Genomic DNA, 20,475 nt, shown 5'->3' with positions numbered 1-20,475 from the left:
TTGTTTTCAGGGAGTAGGTGTTTAGGTGATAGAAGCTCTTTGTTGGTGTCAAAGGAAAAGAGACCAAACTTTTAAGGCTGTTTTCTCCCACCAGTCATCACGGGGACTCCTCCTTCGCTTGCTTGAGCACAGAAGTGCTCCTAGAATTGCTGTGATCCGGGGAGTGCAGGCCGATGTCCTCAGCAGCATTGCCCTGCAGGGCTCTCAGCCGAGCCTTCTATGTTTAAAATGGTTGTGAAAACACATTTGTTTAGGCTAATTCCCATTGACTCTCTGTAGGAATAGCCAGGCAAGAAGAAGAAAAGACTGCTGTGGGTGTGTCAGGAAATGACATCTCTACCCCACCAAACAAGGAACTCCCACCAAGCCCAGAAAAGAAAGCAAAGGTAGGTGCTTGAATGAATGGTGGTTATCCTTTCCTGTAATTTTTAAAAGCAGGACCTTCTGCTGTTATGCTTGAATCATGAATGCAGTTTCTTTTTTTCTGAGCTATCCTGTCTTCCTTCAAATTTAGATGTTCTTAAAAAGGATATTCTCATTTTCTCATACAGCCTATCCCAAAGGTTAAAATCTTCTGCCTTTGCACTTTCACAGTATATCTATGTATAATGTTTGTTAGGTATTTGTTTGTTGTCTGTGCTAAAGATTGACCTGATGGCCTTATACTTCCTAAGTACAAGCACAGCACTCACGGATTTTTTCAGACCAGGTCTTGATACATCTACCATAGTTGATATATAAATGACTTCCTTTTTTTCTCTTACTAACAACAGAAAGCAGTTTTAGACTTACTCTCAAATCTGCTTGTGAAAAGGAAATGAAGGTTTTCAGATAGAACATAGGGGCACATTTTAGTTTTAGTTAAGCTGTCTGGTTAAGACACAGGTACGAAAAGCAGGTTGTGCTACCTATACCTGTCATCTCAGCAGTCTGGAAAACGGAGGCTAGAGGATCTTGAGCTGTATGCCACCCTGGGTAATATAGCGAGATCCTATTTTTCCTAAATGAAGTAAGATCTAGCCAGCAATGACTTAATCACTTGCTAATGGCTTTAGTTGTAGCATTCTTTTTTGTTTTGTTTTGTTTTGTTATTTATTTTTCAAGACAGGGTTTCTCTGTAGCTTTGGGGCCTGTCCTAGAACTATTTCTTGTAGATCAGACTAGCTTTAAACTCACGGAGATCCGCCTGCCTCTGCCTCCCGAGTACTGGGGTTAAAGGCGTGCGCCACCTCCACCTGGCTTATTAATAGAATTCTTATAGCCACTAAAAGTTAATTAATACAAAGCTATTAATTGTCTAGGAATCAAACTGCTGGAATTTGTGGTGCTGTGATTTAAGAAAGCATTTCCACAGACATGGGGGTATAGTTCAGAAGTAGCATGCTTAAGACCTTGGGTTCAACTAAGAATAAAGAAAAAAAAATTATGGTTTCTTTATCTCTATCTTGATATCACTTTGGTTTTTACTGAGCTCAGAAGAAAGGAATGCTTATTTTCAGTTGCATCAATCCTCATTGCTTATAATTTACTTTGAATTCTGCAGTTTATACTTTATTTTAATTTGTTTTTATTCTTGTCTGTGTGTTTGATGTTCTTTAAAATTAAAAATTAAACAACCATCAACCTAAAGCCTTTGGCCACCACTCAGCCTGCCAAGACTTCAACATCGAAAGTCAAAACACAGTCCACTTCTCTCCCTAAGCAGCCAGCTCCCACCACTTCTGGTGGGTTGAATAAAAAACCCATGAGCCTCGCTTCAGGCTCAGTGCCAGCTGCCCCACCCAAACGCCCTGCTGCTGCCACTGCTACTGCCAGGCCTTCCACCCTCCCTGCACGAGACGTGAAACCAAAGGTAAGCAGCTACCCGTCCTGAGCCAGGAAAAGATTCCCTCTCTGAGTCTCAGGTCAATAGATAGCCCTTGCTACAGATGCTGAACTGATAGAATTGAGAAAGGAGAGAAGAAAGGTGCTTTGAAAGTCATTTGGGTGCCCAGTGGTGAGATCATAACACTTCAAAACCTTTTATCCTTTTTACCTTTGTCTGCCCTGATCAGAAGTAGTATTTCATCTACTTCATTCTTCTTTTTTTTTTAATTTTTCTTTTCTTTCCTTTTTTTCCAAGACAGGGTTTCTTTGTATAGCCTTAGCTGTCCTAGAACTTGCTCTGTCAACCAGTCTGGCTTCAACTCAGAACTCAGATATCTTACTGCCTCTGCCTGAGTGTTAGGATTAAAAGTGTGCACCCCCACCACCCAACTTCTTTTTTTTCCTTAACTGTTCCTTATGTTTCACCTACTAATATATTTTGATCAGTTTCTTGTACTTCACAGACTTATCAGATACTGTTTGGGGTGGACCATAATTCCTATTTGCCTTTCTCTTTAATCATCCTGCAGAATAAAGTTTTTCCGTTACTTAGCAACGTGCTGACCTTTCCAGCTGAGCTCAGCACGATCCAGGATCGATCATGTGACAACTTGGTTTGCTTTCAGCTTTTGGCCATTCATCACTGGGCTCCCTGTGGTGCTCATCTGTCCAGGTCACATTGTGTCCTGGCACTTGGCTTTCCTGATTTTCTGGAGGAGGGCAAGGTGGATGCTGTGGCTGCTGCTGCCTTCCCTGAGCTCTTATTTATTTGAGAAGGGCCTTGAGTTTAGCCTATTGTGTCTTTAAATTCATGGTGGGAAACTAATCCCAAGTTAACATGGTAGTGTTCTACTTTAATCTTGCAAAGCAGCTCTAGGATTTGTAGTCTAAAATTGAAACCCTGGCTAAGAAGCTGAGAAATCCTGTCTTAGACTAGAAATGATGTTGTCTCATAAAACTTTATTTATATTAAAAAAAACTTTATTTATGAACTTTATTTGTCCAGTTGGCTCCCATTCTGGATCTTTAGGAAATGATTTAATTAAGAGGGAAGAAGGAAGGTGACTGGCAACGAGGGTAGTGGGTCCCCACTAAGACTTTGTAAACAGTCTTCTAACAGGGATGAGGAGATGTGTAACTGTTGTATACAAGTCTTTTCTTTCCTTTCTTTTTGCCCTTTAGCTTTGGCTGTTGTTAGAACTCTGTAGATCAGGCTGGCCTTGAGCTCAGTAATCCCTTCAAGTGCTGGGATTAAAGGTTTGTCTTCCTCTTCCTCTTCTGGGCAGAAGCACTGGCTGCTGCATCTCTCAGTTCTTTTTTTTTTTTTTTAATTTATTTATTTATTTATTATATATACAATATTCTGTCTGTATGTCTGAAGGCCAGAAGAGGGCGCCAGACCTCTTTACAGATGGTTGTGAGCCACAATGTGGTTGCTGGGAATTGAGCTCAGGACCTTTGGAAGAGCGGGATTAAAGGTTTGAACCACCACTGCCAACTATACTTACAGTTTCGTTCTTTCTTTTTTTTTTTTCTTAGTTTCTTGATACATATAACTCCTTGAATATTCCCAACCATCCATAATATAAATATTGTTAGCTTTATTTTTTAATTCTGGAAGCTTAAACTCAATCAAGTTGCCTTCCTAAATAAAATCCATGCCAGTAAGTGACAGAGGCAGGTTTGAGCCTAGGTCTAACCCCATTTCTGATGTTTGGACCCATACAACACTGTTTTCTTTTTCTTTTTTTTTTTTTTTTTTTTTCTGAAGCTGAGGACCGAACCCAGGGCGAGCGCTCTACCACTGAGCTAAATCCCCAACCTCCAACACTGTTTTGTTATGGTTTTTTACTATGTGGTGTTTCAACAGCAATTTATAGGCAACCAACTTAAGAATGTGACATGTAGCTAAGTATGGGGGCATATATTTATCCAAGCCCAGCATGTGGGTTGCTGGTCGAGGCTAATTTGAACTGCATAGTTTAAAAGAGGGGCCAGGACTGTAGGTGTTCCTGTTGTTTGTCTTTCAGATAAAGACAGATTAAAATACTTTAAGAGAATGGTATACTAAAGTCTAGTTAAACCACCATTGCCCTTAAAGTATAGATTTATAGAAGCAAACTGGAGTTAGGAAAACCTGTTTAGAAAACAAAATGGGAACCAACATTTTAACTGTGGCTAAAAGGGCAGTCTGTCCCCGCAACTTCCTGAGGTCTGGTAGACAGATGTCACACTCTTCAGTGATTTGTACCACAAGTAACTTTTATTATTTTTTCATCGTTTCTTCTACTAGCAAAATAATAGGACTCTCCTAGATTTTTCTTAATCATTGTCATGATGTTTGGTTTGATCCTCAAAATGGTTTTGTTTAGTTTTATTTTGTGACCAAGTCTCACTGTATAGCTCTGGCAAGTCTGGAACACATTACATAGAGCAGACTGGTCTCAGATCTGCCTGCCTCTGCCTTCTGAGTGCTGGGATTAAAATTGGGTGTCTCCGTGCTCTGCCTGGTCATCATTTTTTGACCAGGGTCTGGAGAGATGGCTCGGGGATTAAAGAATGCATGCTACTCTTCCAGAGGAACTAGGTTTGGTTCAGAGCATCCACAATGGGTCTCTGTAGGCACCTACACATAAATGATCAAGGCACGCACACACACGCACACACTCAGGCTGCTGAGATGTTTAGTGGTTAAGAGCACTTGTAGCTTAATCTTTCTTTTTGTGTGTGTGTGTGTTTGTATTTTTGTTGTTTTGTTTTGTTTTTCGAGAGGGTTTCTCTGTAGTTTTGGAGCCTGTCCTGGCACTAGCTCTGTAGACCAGGCTGGCCTCGAACTCACACAGATCCACCTGCCTCTGCCTCCCGAGTGCTGGGATTAAAGGCGTGCGCCACCACTGCCCAGCTCTTTATTTTTTTAAAAAAAAAAGTTAATTATTAATTAATTGTGTTGTAAACTTAATTATTAATTAATTGTGTTGTTCTGCCTGCATGTATGCTTGCAAACCAGAAGAGGACACCAGATCTCATTACAGTGTGAGTCACCATGTGGTTCCTGGGAATTGAACTCAGGACCTACAGAAGAGAGGACACAGTGCTCTTAACCTCTGAGCCATCTTTCCAGCCTCAGCACTAAGATGGCCCCGAGCACTTGTAACTTTTGAAAGGACCTGGTTTCAATTCCCAGCACCAACATGGTGACTCACGACCATCTGCTCAGTTCTGAGAGAAGTGAAGCCCTCTTCTCACTCCCATGGACACCAGGCATGCATGTGCTGCATGTACATGTATTCAGTCACAGAATTCATACACATAAAATACATTAAGTCTAAAAGACATTATAGTGAAACTTCAGAGCAAATTGAAAAGGATACAGGTCCGTGATTTTGAGATTGTCCATAGGCAGTTTTGATAGGATACCAACCTGAAATTTTGTTGTTCTTATTTTGAGACAGTGTTTCTTTATATAGCCAGGGCTGTTCTGGAACTAATTCTGTAGACAGAGCTGGTTGGTTTTTTTTTTGTTTTTTGTTTTTTTTTGGTTTGTTTCCGCCCCCCCTCCAGTTCTAAGTTTCTAACTGCCCCTCATTTGAACATTATCCTGTGCCTGATGTGGGTCGGGCCTGACCCTTCTTGTCACTTGTCTGCTGTCTTCCTGTCTTCTAGCTCCCTAATACCACATCATCAAAGATGGGCTGCAGCAATGCTATCTTCTGATCCTTATTCAGATAAAGAAGTAAACATACAGGGACTCGGTGATCTTCCCAAGAGCACACTCTCCCTTAGGAACTAGACTCAGGTTATAGCTCAGGTTCTGGCTCAGATTTGACCGGTAGCTACTCACCTTCAAGAGTGATGCTCTGAGCCAGGCGATGGTGGCGCACGCCTTTAATCCCAGCACAGGCGGAGGCACAGGAGGCAGAGGCAGGCGGATCTCTGTGAGTTCGAGACCAGCCTGGTCTACAAGAGCTAGTTCCAGGACAGGCTCCAAAGCCACAGCGAAACCCTGTCTTGAAAAACCAAAAAAAAAAAAAAAAAAAAAAAAAAAGAGTGATGCTCTGTCCCACTGTTCTGGGTAAATGTTAACCAAAAGCATGACTAAACATAACTTTTAGTTTCTGATTCTTATGTTTATTAAAGTTTCCAGTAAAAGTAGGTTGTGGTAAGATACGCCCTTTGGGGTTATCTCTCCCACTGGATTGGTGTAGATTGACTCCCATTTCCTAACCTTAGAACACAGTGCTCCCTACCTGGCCACTTGGTCTTGAGGTCTTTCTTGTTGTTTTGTTTTTATTTTGTGATCTCACTCTGTGGACAAGTCTGTTCTTTAACTCATTGTGTAGCCTGTGCTAACCTCAAACTCATAGCAGTCTTCTCACCTGAGCCAGATGTGCTGATGTCACAAGCATCAAACACCTTTCCAAAGTCATCTATTTTCATGTCACTCACTGAAGGGTCCATATCACCCCTTATTTTCTGGGCATTCTTATAAAACCATGTGGGGCCATCACTGACCTGTAGCTCTTACTTCTGCTTTCCCATTTTTAGCCAGTTACAGAGGCTAAGACTCCTGAAAAGCGGACCTCACCCTCCAAACCTGCATCCACCCCAGCCCTCAGACCTGGACCTAAAACCACCCCAACTGTCCCTAAAACCACATCTCCCTCAACTGGGCCAAGCAGTAGAAGTCCTGCTACGCCTTTGCCGAAAAGGCCTACCTGTGAGTACTGCATAGTATTCCTTGCCATGGTAACCAGTGGGAGGTGAGTAGGGCTTTCCAGTGTGTTCAGTCTTCGTCATGCGAGGGGGGGGGGCTAATTTAATATCATAGGCATATCGGATAAGCTACTCTTTTGGTTTTACAAGACAGGGTTTTTCTCTGTAGCTTTGGAGCCTGTCCTGGAACTCACTCTGTAGACCAGGCTGGCCTCATTCATAGAGATCTGCCTGCCTCTGCCTCCTGAGTGCTGGGATTAAAGGTGTGTGCCACCACCACCACCTGGCTGATAAGATACTTCTAAGACTCTTTGCATAAGTCATTATTGGAACTGTTGAAAGTGGGATACAGTACTGTCCTATATATTGTGAGCACATAGTTTTCATTGGCTATTTAATTTTCTGTGTCACAGAAACGAGCACAGTCACTGGCTCAAAGGGGGCATCTGTAGTTGTCAGATGGGTTCAGATCTCATTGGGTCATATTGTTAAATATACTACTTTGTTTGTGCAGCCTCTAAGACTGAGGGGAAACCTGCTGATGTCAAAAGGATGACTGCTAAGTCTGTACCAGGTAATACCTGCTCACCTCAGGAAGCCCAACGAACCTACCCTCCCCTCTTTCCCCATGGATTCCTCCTACTTCTCATTTCTTTGCAGCCGAATTGAGTCGTTCAAAGACCACCTCTACCAATTCTGTGAAGAGGAACACCACTCCCACTGGGGCAGCATCCCCAGCAGGGATGACATCCACTCGAGTCAAACCCACATCTGCACCTGCCCGACCTTCTGTGGACAAGAAGCCTACCTTAGCTAAGCCTAGTTCCTCTGCACCCAGGCTGAGCCGCCTGGCTACCACTGCCTCTGCCCCTGATCTGAAGAATGTTCGCTCCAAGATTGGCTCTACAGAAAATATCAAGCATCAGCCTGGAGGGGGCCGGGTGAGTCCAGGAGCTTGGGGATCTTAGCTTCTGCTTCTCTTCTGCCACATTCACACCTAAAGGGGCTTTTAGGACCTTGCATTCAGTACCAGGGTATTCCAGTTTGGCTTTTGGCACTGCAATGTCAGGGTAGCCTGGGCTGATTGCTTTTCTTTCCTTCTCTTTCCATATTGATACAAAGAGCTCTGTTCAGTGTGTTGGGGTTTGGGTTTACATTTTCCATTGGGAGGTAGAAAGAGTCTTCTGTGGATGTGAGCACACTATAATGTGTGCCTATAATGAGAGCCGACTGCTACAGTGGTTAGGGAGAGAGCTTCAGAAACTATGAGGGTAAGAGACACTGGACATGAGCCCAGTTCATGAACACACTTATTTGAGTCTGTCTGAAAGGAAACTGAGGTGCCCTCTGGTGTTCAACGGAAGCTCTGCTGTGAAGTGAACTGGGCTTCTAAATCGCATACTTCACAGTAATAAAGTTCTGAGGTTGGGTGTTGTAGCTGAACTTTAATTCTAGCAGGAGGAGGCAGAGGCAGGAGGATTTTTGAGTTTGAGGCCAGTCTGGTCTACATAGAAAGCTTCAAGACTACATAGAAAAATGTTGCCCTTTTTGGGCACTTGCCACCAATCCTGACAGCATGAATCTGATCTACAGAAACTCTGTGGTGGAGAGATAAAAGTGACTCCTACAGGTTTTCTCCTGACTTCCACACATGTGCTGCAAGTGTATATGCACATGCACAATAAGTGACGTTTTTTAAAGGAGTATTCTGGTTGCGTGATCACAGATTGATGCATTCAGTGTTAGCAGTTGTTGGGAACCCAGAATGTGGAAGGATTGATAGCCAAGCTCACCTGAGCCGGCAGCAGTTAGTCTCAGTTACATCCTTTGCTAGCTCTGGACTAGTCTGAGTATAGGGAGCCTGGAGAGATGACTTGGTTAAGAACCCACATCTGTGACTCGCAACCTGTTTTATGTCACGCCAGTTCCAGCGATCCCAGTGCCCTCTTATGGTCTCTGTGGGCATCAGGCATAGAATTAAAAAGAAAAAAAGAATGGGAACAAGAAGGCAGAATCATGGTTCGTTTGGCTGATGTTACTGGGATCATTCTGGGATGACAGCCTGAGTCACTTTCGGTAAACAGTGGTTTGACACCCAGCTCAATGTCTAGACCGAGCCACAGGTGACCCTTCTCCCAGTCTTTGTTCTTCTGAGTTTTCCTGCTGTAAATGCTTAAGAGGTTCTAAATAACTCGGGCTAGTGGTTGGGCTGTCTGTTGAAGGGCACCTGATGAATGGCATGCTCACCATCACTGGTGGCCATGACCAGTGCTTAGAGAGCAGAGTGTTCAAGTCAAGAGGGCGTCTCACACACGTGCTCACAAAAAACACCAGTTTGATCTTAGCCTTTGATCCTTCTCTCCATAAATGCATGATCTCCTCTTTGTTTCAGTCTGGCCATGGATTCTCTTCCTGTGCACCTTACTCAGGGATCTCTGAGGAGCTAGCATAGGAGTGTGTTGTTCTAGGGGCAAGGTTAACCTGCTTCTTTCTGCCTGGCATCCCAGCCTTTGTTTTTTTGGTTTTTTTGTTTGATTGATTGATTGATGTTTTATTCTTCATCCCAACTTCTTCCTTCCTTGGCATTTGGGCTCTCATCTTTGTTTGAAATTGCCTGCCCCCCCCCCCCACCTTTATCTCCATCCAGGCCAAAATAGAGAAAAAAACAGAGGCAGCTGCCACAGCTGGAAAGCCCGAACCTAATGCAGTCACTAGAGCAGCTGGCTCCATTGCGAGTGCGCAGAGACCGCCTGCTGGGAAAGTGAGTTTTACTTAGGTCTACCTCTTTGAGGTAGAATCATCATTCTTCTAGCCTGAGTCATTTTCCCTTCTATTCTGCTTTGCTCCTGTTCTTAACTAGCTCCTGCTTCTTCCTGTGTTCCTTCCTCTAGTTAGTGACTCAGCCCTCAGACAACTTTTATATCAACCCTGAAAGCTAACCAAGTTGTGAGCTCATCCCCCATTGGGGGCTACTTACTCAACCTGATGACAGGAACTTGCAAACTGTCAGTCACTTCCTTGGCATTGAAGCTCATTTATTTAGTATGCAAACATTCTTCATTCCTAGGTTCTTCCTCAGAAGACAAAGCAGTGGCCCAGAGCCCTGCCACCCCTATCTTCTGACCTTTAAAAAAAACAACTTGCTACTGTGTCCTGGGTCTTTTTTTTTTTTTCTTTCCTTGAGATGCCTTTTAAACCCAAACTGCAGTGTCTGCTGAAGGGCATTGGGAAACTAAGACCCCAGCTTTGTTATGATTTCCACACTGACAAATAGTCTTGTGCTACCTGTTGTTGCAGGCAGCTGGGTTGCCTGAACTCTGGCCCTTAGAGACCAAGATAGGTAGTCTGTCAACCCCAGGAACTGCTAGGATGGGGGTAATGAGACAATGGTAGCTGCATTGTAACTTGTGGTGGCTCATCACTAAAATAACTGTAGTCCCATGGTTTCCAGCTCACTCTAGTTTACTAACAGCAATCCACTGTTGGAGTTGATGGGAGTTAAGAAATGAAAAGAACATGGTAAGGTATCTGAATTAGAGTTCCTCATAGTGGTCTCTGTGTTCTGTAGACAAAACAGCATATTTCATTTACACACATCTTCTAGTTCTGAGGAGAGGGAGATGGAAGAAAGGGCCTGGAAGCTTTTATTATTGAGAACCAAAGAATAAGTAAGTATGTTACCCAGTTTCAGGCAAGGGTATTGCAGTGCAGCACGGTTGTGCCCCTGAATTGTACATCTCTGTAGCACTGTTTTCTTTTGTTCTGTTTATACATGCAACTCACTGGGCACTGGATTCTGTAGCTAGAGTATTCACAGGAGTATAAAGCCAGATTGCTGCTTGTAGTGCCAGCAGTGTTATTGGTGAGACAGGAAAATCAGGAATTTGCTTCTCTACGTAGTGAAGGACTTACCTATTTCAAACAAACGAACAAAATATGAATGTAAAGTCCCTCTTCATACATCACATAGTGTTCTTGAAAGCCTGAAACAGATGGGTGAAGTGTGCCAGCTACTGAGTCTGTGGCTTGTGCTCCCCTGGTGTCAGGCTCAGGATTCTGTGACTATTTGCCTTTTTTTTTTTTTTTTTTTTTTTTTTTTTATGAACAGTGTGTCTTCCTTCCTGTTGTTATCAGATCTGTGCTGTTCGCCAGCTGCCCAGCAATTCTTAGGGCAGCTTTTGTTTCCGGGGCTGAGTCTGGCTGCAAGTTCCAGGACCCAGATGGGAACTAGTTCAGAGCATCAATAGCCTTGCTGAAAAGAGCAAGAGACCTTGCATCCACTCTCCAGAGGAGGGCCTGGAGAAGAAGTTGGGGCAATATTTTTGTTGGGCATCTGGGACCTGTTGCTGTATGTGTCTTAGAAACTACAAGCGCAGCCCAGGAGCAGTGAGGACAGCCGCACGTCACTGTGTAGCTTCTCTCGTCGCTTGCTTGCTTGCTTTCTTTCTTTCTTTCTTTCTTTCTTTCTTTCTTTCTTTCTCTCTCTTTCTTTCCCATTCCTTCTCCTTTGTTTTTCAAACCCTTTTCCAACGAATATGTGTACAGTGGTTTAAGGGTGCTCTTTGACATTGTGATCACATGTGGACCTGTTCTGTGTAAGTTCTAACTGGCCCTCTCCCTTTGTCTTTTTTGTTTTTTTTTTCTTTCTCTCTCCTTCTGTTGTCTAACACTCCAGGTCCAGATAGTCTCCAAAAAAGTGAGCTACAGCCATATTCAATCCAAGTGTGGTTCCAAGGACAATATTAAGCATGTCCCTGGAGGTGGCAATGTAAGTATAAGCTGTGGTCAGTTGGCGTATGAGGTGTAGCCTCTGTGGGAAACCCCGGCAAGAGGGCTGCCTTCCCTCATGGGACACGATCACAAGTGGTCTGGGTTGGGCTCTTGCCAAGAAGCAGTTCTGCCAAGTGATGGGAGCTAGAGAGGCCTGTATATATTTTGTGGGTGTCTTAATGATCCCCTAAAAAATGGCTAGTGATATTTGGGTAGTCTCACTTCCCCAGCATGTGTGGGAGGCTAAGCTAGAGAGACCTGCTCTGAGGGCTGAAGCTATCGTTACTTGGGATGTACAGACTTGGCTTTGTGCCCGGGCATCCCTTGGGGGAGTCCCTGACCTGAGACAGTTACCCATATCCTGTCCTGTGCTTGAATCTTTGACATTGCAAAATTAGTATTCACTAGCATTTCACCTACTACTCTTGCTTCTGTCTGTATTCTCCTTTGTGTTCTCTTTCTGCTCGCCTGCCTTCTTTCTGTCTTCTCCTTTGAGTCCCCTTTCTTTTTGTCTGTTCCATCTAAACATCCTCCTTGTTATCACGGCGCTGCTCATGTTAACTCTCTGCATGTGTTGGGGTGCTGGGATTACATACAGCTCACAGGGAGGTTCTGATCTAGAGAAACAGTTCAAGGGGTCATCGCCATTCAGTGGATGTTTCCTCCTTGTTCCTGTGATGGTATCTAGGCAAGTGGAAGATGCAGAGCTGTACCAGGGGCATGTTACTGGGCCACCTACATGGCCCCTGCCCTTACCTCCCATTCAAGGGAGACTGGCCCATGTTGGTTTGTCTTCAGTTCACTACCCTGAATTGGGGTGTTCTACTTTCCTTTCTCCTTTGCACACCTGCTTCCCCCAGATACTCAGGCCATTCTGCCCAGCTCTGCAAACACTCCCCAGAAGTTTTATTTTGAGGAATACAGCCAAGAGTGTTCCCCTAGTCAACCACCTGCTTATACTTCCTCCCAGTTAAAACTCACTGTGGTCTTTTGTTTTGTTTTTAAGACAGGGTTTCACTCTGTAGCCTTGGCTGTCTTTGAACTCACTCTGTAGACCAGGCTGGCCTAAAACTCACAGAGATCCATTTGCCTCTGCTTCTTGAGTGCTGGGATTAAAGGTGTGTGCCACCACCACCTGACTCAGTGTTTTTTGGTTTTTTTTTTTTTTTATGGCAGACTCAGCATGCTTTGCAGTAGGTTAGAGTGTACCAGGCCCGTTGATGGTTGGTAGTTTACTAGCGGTGTGGGGTGAGGTCAGCTGCAGTGAGTTAAGACTTTAAAAGATGGGTCTGGAGAGATGGCTCAGAGGGTAAGAGCTGGCTGCTCTTCCAGAGGTCCCCAGTTCAATTCCCAGCAACCACATGGTGGCTCACAACCGTCTGTAATGAGATCTGGTGCCTTCCTTGCCAGCAGTACATTGTATGCTTAATAAATAAATAAAATCTTTAATAAAAAAAAGACTTTGAAAAATAATATATAATTCAGGAGTCAGGCTCTGAGGCCGGATTAAGCACTAATGCCAGTAGCTTTTATTTTTGGGTTCTTGGCCTGGATAGAAATGTGAGTGAACAGGAATTTTGGAGAATTGGGTTATTTCTTTGTGCAACAAAGTTTAGTGTTTTGGGGTTTCGAAATATTTATCTGTTAAAGTGTTTGCACAGTCGTGGGGTCATGTGTTTCATCCCCAGCATGATAGCCTCCTCAAAAGTGCATTTACCCTACCCAAACAAAACTAGGCAACCCTGGAAGATCACAGCAGACTATGCAGTGTATAGACTGTGGTGCAAACGCTACACAGAACAATGAATAGTTAGTATTTCATCTACTTATTTTTCTTTTGGAGACAGGGTCACAAACTTAGCTTTCCGCTGTATCTACCTCCTACTACTAGAATCACAGGCATAGTACTCCCCAGATGATCCGAAACTGCATATCCAGAGACATTGGAAAGGAAAAGAAGTCGTGCATTCCTCTGTCCTATGTTTCAGCTGCTTCTGTATCTAGTCCTAACTGAAGATTTTTATGGCAGTTTGGGTTCTCTTTCACTCTTTTGAGAGGGAGAGTAAGTGCTCAGACCTGTGGGCAGTTCGTTTTAACAGTGTGTATTGGAGTGGGGGGATGCCACACCAGCCATGACCTGTGAAAACTCAGAGTACAGCAGGGTAGAGTGTCTGTCTCTGATTGGTTGCATACCAACATATTCTTTAAGGAATAGATAGGAGTCTGATGGGGCGACACACTCCTTTAATCCCAGCACTTGATTCAAGGCCTGGTCTACATATCGAGTTCCATGACAGCCAGCGCTACATAGAAAGACTGTGTCTCACATAATAAATGAATAAAGTCAATAAACCAAAACTCCCAGATGCTGGGATTAAAGTTAAAGACGTGCGTCACTGCTGTCTGACTTCTTTTTCTTTCATTTTAAGAATCTTCTGCACTCTACAAGTAATTCTCTTGTTTTAAGCTACTTTCTGGGGTGTGTGTGTGTCTGTATCTGTGTTTGAGACAGCAAATAAATTGCTGTTCTGATTTAGCATCTTTGGGGGGATGGCAGGTGGGCATGAGATTCAAGACACAGCACATAAGGGCTGGAGAGATGGCTCAGTAGTTAAGAGCATTGCCTGCTCTTCCAAAGGTCCTGAGTTCAATTCCCAGCAACCACATGGTGGCTCACAACCATCTGTAAAGAGGTCTGGCGCCCTCTTCTGGCCTTCAGGCATACACACAGAATATTGTGTACATAATAAATGAATAAATATTAAAAAAAAAGACACAGCACATAAGTAGAGATGAGAGGGCAGCCTTGATGAGTCTCTTTCACCATGTTTGAGGTAAGGTCTTTTGTTTATCTGCTGCCTACTGCTGTGGGACAATGGATTGTCTCTTGTACTGTTTTAATAAATGCTGATTGGCCAGTAGCCAGGTAGGAAGTATAGGTGGGGCAACATGAACAGAATTCTGGGAAGAGGAAAGGCTGAGTCTTTAGTCGTCATCCAGACACAGAGGAAGCAAGATGAGAATGCCTCCCTGATAAAAGGTACCAAGCCACGTGGCTGACACAGACAAGAATTATGGGTTAATGTAGGATGTAAGAGTTAATAAAGAAGCCTGAGCGAATAGGCCATCCAGTTTATTATTAACATAGACCTCTGTGTGTTTCTTTGGAATGAATGGCTGCAGGACCAGGTAGGATAGAAACCTTTGTCAACAGTCCAGACAGACTGGGGAAATTCTGGGGATTCTCTCTTCCCTCTATGTGACTTGTGGGATTCCAGATGCTGGCTATGTGACTTGTGGGATTCCAGATGCTGGCTGTGTGACTTGTGGGATTCCAGATGCTGGTGCTATGAATCTAAGTTTTGGGGGTTTTTTTGTTTTTTTTTTAAAGATTTATTTATTTATTATATATACAACATTGCTTCCATGTGTGCCTGCAGGCCAGAAGAGGGCACCTGATCTCATTACAGATTGTTGTGAACCACCATGTGGTTGCTGGGAATTGAACTCAGGACCTTCGGGAGAGCAGTCAGTGCTCTTATCCTCTGAGCCATCTCTCCAGCCCCCTGAATCTAAGTTTTATATGATAGCTGAAGATTTGAATTCCATTTCTTACATTGAATGGCCAGTACCTTTACCCACAGAGCTATCTCCCTAGTCCCTGTTCTATGGAATGTTAATTGTGCTGTCTGTAGCCTGCGTTTCATTTAGTATGTGTTTGTTCTACAGTTTTCTTTAAGCTGATTAAGTGTACATCTTTCCTCCCACCTTTGGCATGACTCACAGGTCATGGCTTTTCTCCATCAGCCATCAGCTGAGTTTGTGGAGCTCCAGCTACCTCTGTCTCCTGGGCTGCAGGGATCAGAGGCATGCGTAGCACAGTCTGCATAGTGTACTCAGGTCTTGTCAGAGAGTTCGTTATGTTGATTATTTTTGTAAATGAAAGCCTATGGGAAGCCTGAAGGAAGCAAGAAAGCAAGTTGTGTATGGTCAAAGCAGCCTACTGGACACAGACTCTAGGGGTACCCAGGAATGTGCCTGCAGCACCCTGACTGCTGGAAAAGCACAAGTATTCCTGATACAGTTATACCTTCCATGGCTAGGAAGCACATTTACAATCTGAAAAGTAACTACTTTCCCTATGTATGGTACTGAATCCCACCACTCTGGAGGCTGAGGCAAAGGTAAATTTGTCTCAAAACAAAACAAAATATATGTTACTAGCTGAGGATACTGCTGTGTTATGGCATTACTTATTGTTTGTGTAAAATGTTCCAGGTGGGATTTGGAGAGATGGTTCAGTGGTTATTCGATTCTCTGTACCCACATGACAATTGACAACGGTGTGTGTCTGACTGACTCCTCCTTCTGGCCTTGTGGGCCTCAGATATGCAAGTGGTGCAAAGATAGAACATGCAGGCAAAATAATCAAACACAAAAATAAAAATATATCTTTTGTCATAAAAGTATTTTGCCATTAATGCTAACTTTATTCGACATTTTAAAGATAATTCTTTTGCGGCGATAGAAAATCACCTCAGTGCTGAGCAGTAGCCATGTGTTAGATGTGTGTGCAGCAGAGCACAGATCACTGTGTGGCCCTTCTGTGCACTTTTGTTTTCCTGGGAGACTGATTGTGTAATGAAGCCCATAGAGTCCAGAGCCACGTACATGCATGGCTGTGCAATTGTTTGGGAGAACATGCATTGAAAAGTGCATGAAGGAAATTCAATGTTAGTCTAAGTTTCTATGGACAAAGAGTTGATAGGTAAGGACATTTTAGGAGCACCTTGATGTTGATGTTTGTGACCTGTCCAGAGGAGCAGCTCTGGAGGCTGTAATGGAAGACTGGGCATTGGGGGTGGGGTCAGGGCTAAGAGCAGGGCACAGTAGACTATAGGAGCTGGCCTTGGCTTGAGCAGACCTGAGATGGAGGTAACTAAGGGAGTTCATGGAGGCTGGACACATCCATGACCTGTGTCTTCTCTCTGAGGGTATTTGCTTTCTGTTCTTCTGCTTAGGTTCAGATTCAAAACAAGAAAGTGGACATCTCCAAGGTCTCCTCCAAGTGTGGGTCCAAAGCAAATATCAAGCACAAGCCTGGTGAGTGGCCCTGCCTGTTGTGCTGAGACTCCCTGGGGAAGGTGACCCTTCAGAGGTCATCTTAGTGGCCTTCTGGCTGTGACAGATTTCATGACATCTTTGAGCCAGAACCTGGCAGTAGTGTCATAAACCAAAAATCAACTTCCACCCCCTGAAAAAACAACAACAAGAAAACAAAAATGTCTGAGCCAGTTCTGGAGTGAGGAATTAAAGTGCTACATGAAGACTCAACCTGCGTTCCCCGGAATGCACACAAATGCCCACTGGGCATAGTAGCTAAGTTGTCATTCCAGTGCTTGGAAGGTTAGACAGTCTTCCCAGAGTAAGCTTGCAAACTAGAGAAGCCATATTCATGAATTCTGGCTTTAGTTGAGAGACCCTGCAGGGAAGTCTCATGACATTTGACCTCAGGTTCCATGAGCATGTGAACCCACACATCTGTACATACATACATGCATGCACACTACATGCACATGACAAAGAAGAAAATCTTCTTTCTTCCATCCAGGGTACCTGATAGAAACAACACAGCTTTCCAACCATGGCAGACAGTAGCTGGGTTCTGCCTTTCTATTGGAGGAGAAACAGTTTGTTAAGACCATTTTCACAGCTGTTCCCTTGGTGATATTTACATCCTGTCCCTGACAATCTTGTGTGCTATGTGCCTGGCGCTGTTGGCCTGGGCCAGCCTCCCAGGGAGCATGCAGGGAGCTCGTGTCGAAGGAGTGGAGGGGTGGTTCAGACTCTTCACAGATCCGGTAACAAATGGAGCCCCCAGCCTTGACAGGAGAAAGGGAGCTTTTTTTTTTTTTTTTTTTTTTTTTGGTTTTTCGAGACAGGGTTTCTCTGTGGCTTTGGAGCCTGTCCTGGAACTAGCTCTTGTAGACCAGGCTGGTCTCGAAAGGGAGCTTTTGAAATGCTGTCTGAACCTGAGTATGTGGTAGCTGTACCAGTGGCATTTCCCTGTGGAAACATCGCTGACAGTGGCCACTTTGCCTTGGCTCATGCTCTGATGCACTGGCTCCTGTGGTCGGCTCCCGGGTCAGTTCAAGCAAAGGCACAGAAAATCCCTCCCTCAGCAGGTTCCAGTGTAGTTTATTTTGCCTTCTTGGCTTTGTTGTGGTGACTTTGAACTTTTAGCAGTCTTCCTATTCATCCTTTCAAGTATTGAAATTGTGAGATCCAATTTAGAACATTCTTTAGTGGAAATCAAACAATGTGGTCTTTAACTAATTGTTTGCCCCTTCCCCTTTTATCTGTAAAATTCATTTATGAGATAGCTCTTGCCCTAATGTCACCAAGTGAGTTGAGGCCTAGTGTTGCCAGGGCTAGCTCTACAGTGGGGAACCTGGAAAGGGACAGCAAGATCAGGGGGTCATTCCTGCCTGGTGCACAATTCCCCTGAGCCCTAGCCTAGCAGTGTGCTCCCAGCCGGAAAGCACTGGACCCTGTTTGCCTTTTCTCAACTCATACTTCGAGCCTTCCGTTTGTATTTTACTGTTTCCTCTTTCACTCAGTGGCTCAAACAGTATACCCCCTCCCCCGCTGTCAATCACCTAGAGTCAAGATTGATGGGATCCGCCGGGCGGTGGTGGCGCACGCCTTTAATCCCAACACTCGGGAGGCAGAGGCAGGCGGATCTCTGTGAGTTCGAGACCAGCCTGGTCTACAGAGCTAGTTCCAGGACAGGCTCCAAAGCCACAGAGAAACCCTGTCTCAAAAAACCAAAAAAAAGATTGATGGGATACTTAGGAGATTGTGGGATCTGGAGAGTCAAAAGGCAGCATCAGGCTGGGCCTGCACTAACTTTTTGAGAGAAGTCTTCCTCCAAGCGAGGTATTGCCACAGTCTCTTTTGTCCTCGGAATCACCCTGGACCTGGTCTGGTCATTTTCTTTGTTTCTAGAAGGGACACAAAGCCGCCCACGACCAGGCTCTGATTTCTAGGCTCCTGGCTTTGCTTGCAGGTGTATTCTGCCACCCTCAGTGACTAGCTCTTGTCATTTCAGGTGGAGGAGATGTCAAAATTGAAAGTCAGAAGCTGAACTTCAAGGAGAAGGCCCAGGCCAAAGTGGGATCCCTGGATAACGTGGGCCACCTGCCTGCAGGAGGTGCCGTGAAGGTAGTGACTGGGTCACCAGGATATAGCTAGAGTGATATGGGGCCCGAGCAGTTCTAGTGGGGCTTAGCAGGCCTGTCACCGCCCCTCAGTTTCTTCAGAAGTCACATGTCTAGTCACACCATTGCTGTCTCCATCACATCATTAGTCCAGAGTGAGGCAGAGGAGGCAGAGCCCCAGCCACCTCTCAGCTGGTGGCAATGTCTGCTCCTGAGAGCTATGGCCTTTCTTTTGGGTCACGTTCCAGCCATTTTCTGATGGAATGTGGGTTGGGACACAGCTGAGAAGGTGAGCTGGCATTCTGCATACAGTTCCCTGGCTGTCATTGTAGCTGCCAGAGCCAGAGGTCCTGCTGTGGCCTCCCCTACCCCAGACTCTGGAAGAGCTTCAGAGCCAAGGCAAACTTCATAGCTGACATTGGCTGGGCCTCTCCTCTTTCCTCCCACCTCTTTCCACAGTACTGTGAGACCTTTTGTGTGCTAAGATTCCATCTATCCCTCATTCTGTGTCATGGGCTGGTGGGGAGACCTGCACAGGTAGTAGCCTTACAGGCTCCCAAGCATGAAGCTGCTGCTGATACTCAGGGAAAATGGGCAGGGGCAGGAGCCAAGGTCTGTGCAGCTTCCTCTACTCACACTGAGTGCTGGGCTATTTACAGCTTCGTTTTTCTCCCATCCACTGGTTCCAGCCCTGGATCCACTTCAGTTAATGTTTTGGGAAAACTTGCTTTTAGAATTTGACCTACCAGACTTCAGTTTGTCTGAGTGGGACATTACAGATTTGGGGTCTGGTTCATGGTCACAACAGGAAGTGAGCGTACCCTAAGATTCACACACAGGCTTTTCTCAGCCGGGCGGTGGTGGCACACATCCTGATTCCCAGCACTTGGGAGGCAGAGTTCGAGGCCAGTCTGGTCTACAGAGAGAGTTCCAGCACAGCCAGGGCAACACAGAGAAAGAACCCTGTCTTAGGGGGGAAAAAAGGATGACACACTGGCTTTTTTGTGCCAAGTTTTATGTTACTTTATTTTTCCTCTTTATTCCCCCTATCTGTTCCTTGTCTGTCTCCACTGTCAACTTTCTGGGACACTCAGCTCCCACTGGTCTGGTTGACCCATGCTGCATATTCTCCTCCTGGGTACATAAGGCCCTGAGATAAATGTTCCTGGCTCATACCTCTTTGGATACCTTCTTCCTGCTTCCTCTGTGTCCGTGTGCCGAAAACGATGCCCAGCATAAAATATGCTGTACCATGAGGGGACCTCACCACACAGATGAGCAGGCAGGGTGTCTGTTTAGTTGCCCAGGGTGCTCTAAGCACTGGTTCTGGTCTGGCAGGGGGCACCCCTATTTCCCAGCCAGGTTTAGTCTGGTGTTGTCTGCTCCTCAGGGTTACTGGTCTTAGCCGTGGTTTATTTGGTATCAACCTTGGTGAGATTGACATTAACCCACCACCAGCTTCTGTCTGAGAACCTGGTTAGAGCCGGTGTTGCTAAGGGTTTGGGTTGGGAAGGCTGTATATGAAACCTCGCCATCGTCACCCATCCCACTCCCTCCCCAACTGACCCTTCACTGTCTCCCCCACTGTTTCATTGTAGACTGAGGGCGGTGGCAATGAGGCCCCTCCGTGTCCGGGCCCCCCTGCTGGGGATGAGCCCGACGTCCTTGAGGCTGCGCCTGACGCTGGCGCCCCTACTTCAGCCAGTGGCCTCAGTGGCCACACCACCCTGTCAGGGGGTGGTGACCAAAGGGAGCCCCAGACCTTGGACAGCCAGATCCAGGAGACAAGTAAGTGGCTGGGCTTGGCCTAAGGGCCAGCCAGGGGCCCTGTCACTGGCTGAAAATTGAAACTCCTTTGTTTTATGACTGGAGTGTGGCCTAACGTTTAACAAAGTAACCTTTTATC

The 20,475-nt window shown here is 45.2% G+C and overlaps 1 protein-coding gene across 48 annotated transcripts in view; it reads left to right on the top strand.

Annotated features, from left to right (window-relative positions):
* The window catches only part of Map4 (microtubule associated protein 4), a 133,616-nt gene that overhangs the window by 110,893 nt on the left and 2,248 nt on the right, over positions 1-20,475 (top strand). For 5 of the 48 annotated variants that reach the window (XM_075964543.1, XM_075964537.1, XM_075964536.1 and 2 more), the window contains 10 exons: positions 280-386; positions 1,631-1,852; positions 6,412-6,583; positions 7,094-7,153; positions 7,240-7,520; positions 9,227-9,340; positions 11,255-11,347; positions 16,371-16,452; positions 18,461-18,573; positions 20,168-20,357. In XM_075964543.1, the coding sequence (XP_075820658.1) occupies positions 280-386; positions 1,631-1,852; positions 6,412-6,583; positions 7,094-7,153; positions 7,240-7,520; positions 9,227-9,340; positions 11,255-11,347; positions 16,371-16,452; positions 18,461-18,573; positions 20,168-20,357 (1,434 nt within the window). Of the gene's footprint in view, positions 1-279; positions 387-1,630; positions 1,853-6,411; positions 6,584-7,093; positions 7,154-7,239; positions 7,521-9,226; positions 9,341-11,254; positions 11,348-16,370; positions 16,453-18,460; positions 18,574-20,167; positions 20,469-20,475 lie in introns of those variants that run through there. The other 43 variants (XM_075964549.1, XM_075964547.1, XM_075964527.1 and 40 more) reach the window with 24 other exon arrangements.

The sequence above is a fragment of the Microtus pennsylvanicus genome, chromosome 3 (assembly GCF_037038515.1).
Source record: "Microtus pennsylvanicus isolate mMicPen1 chromosome 3, mMicPen1.hap1, whole genome shotgun sequence".
In the NCBI taxonomy this organism is placed as follows: domain Eukaryota; kingdom Metazoa; phylum Chordata; class Mammalia; order Rodentia; family Cricetidae; genus Microtus; species Microtus pennsylvanicus.
The sequence above is the reverse complement of the archived record's forward strand: the minus strand, read 5'-3'. Positions and strand labels throughout refer to the sequence as shown.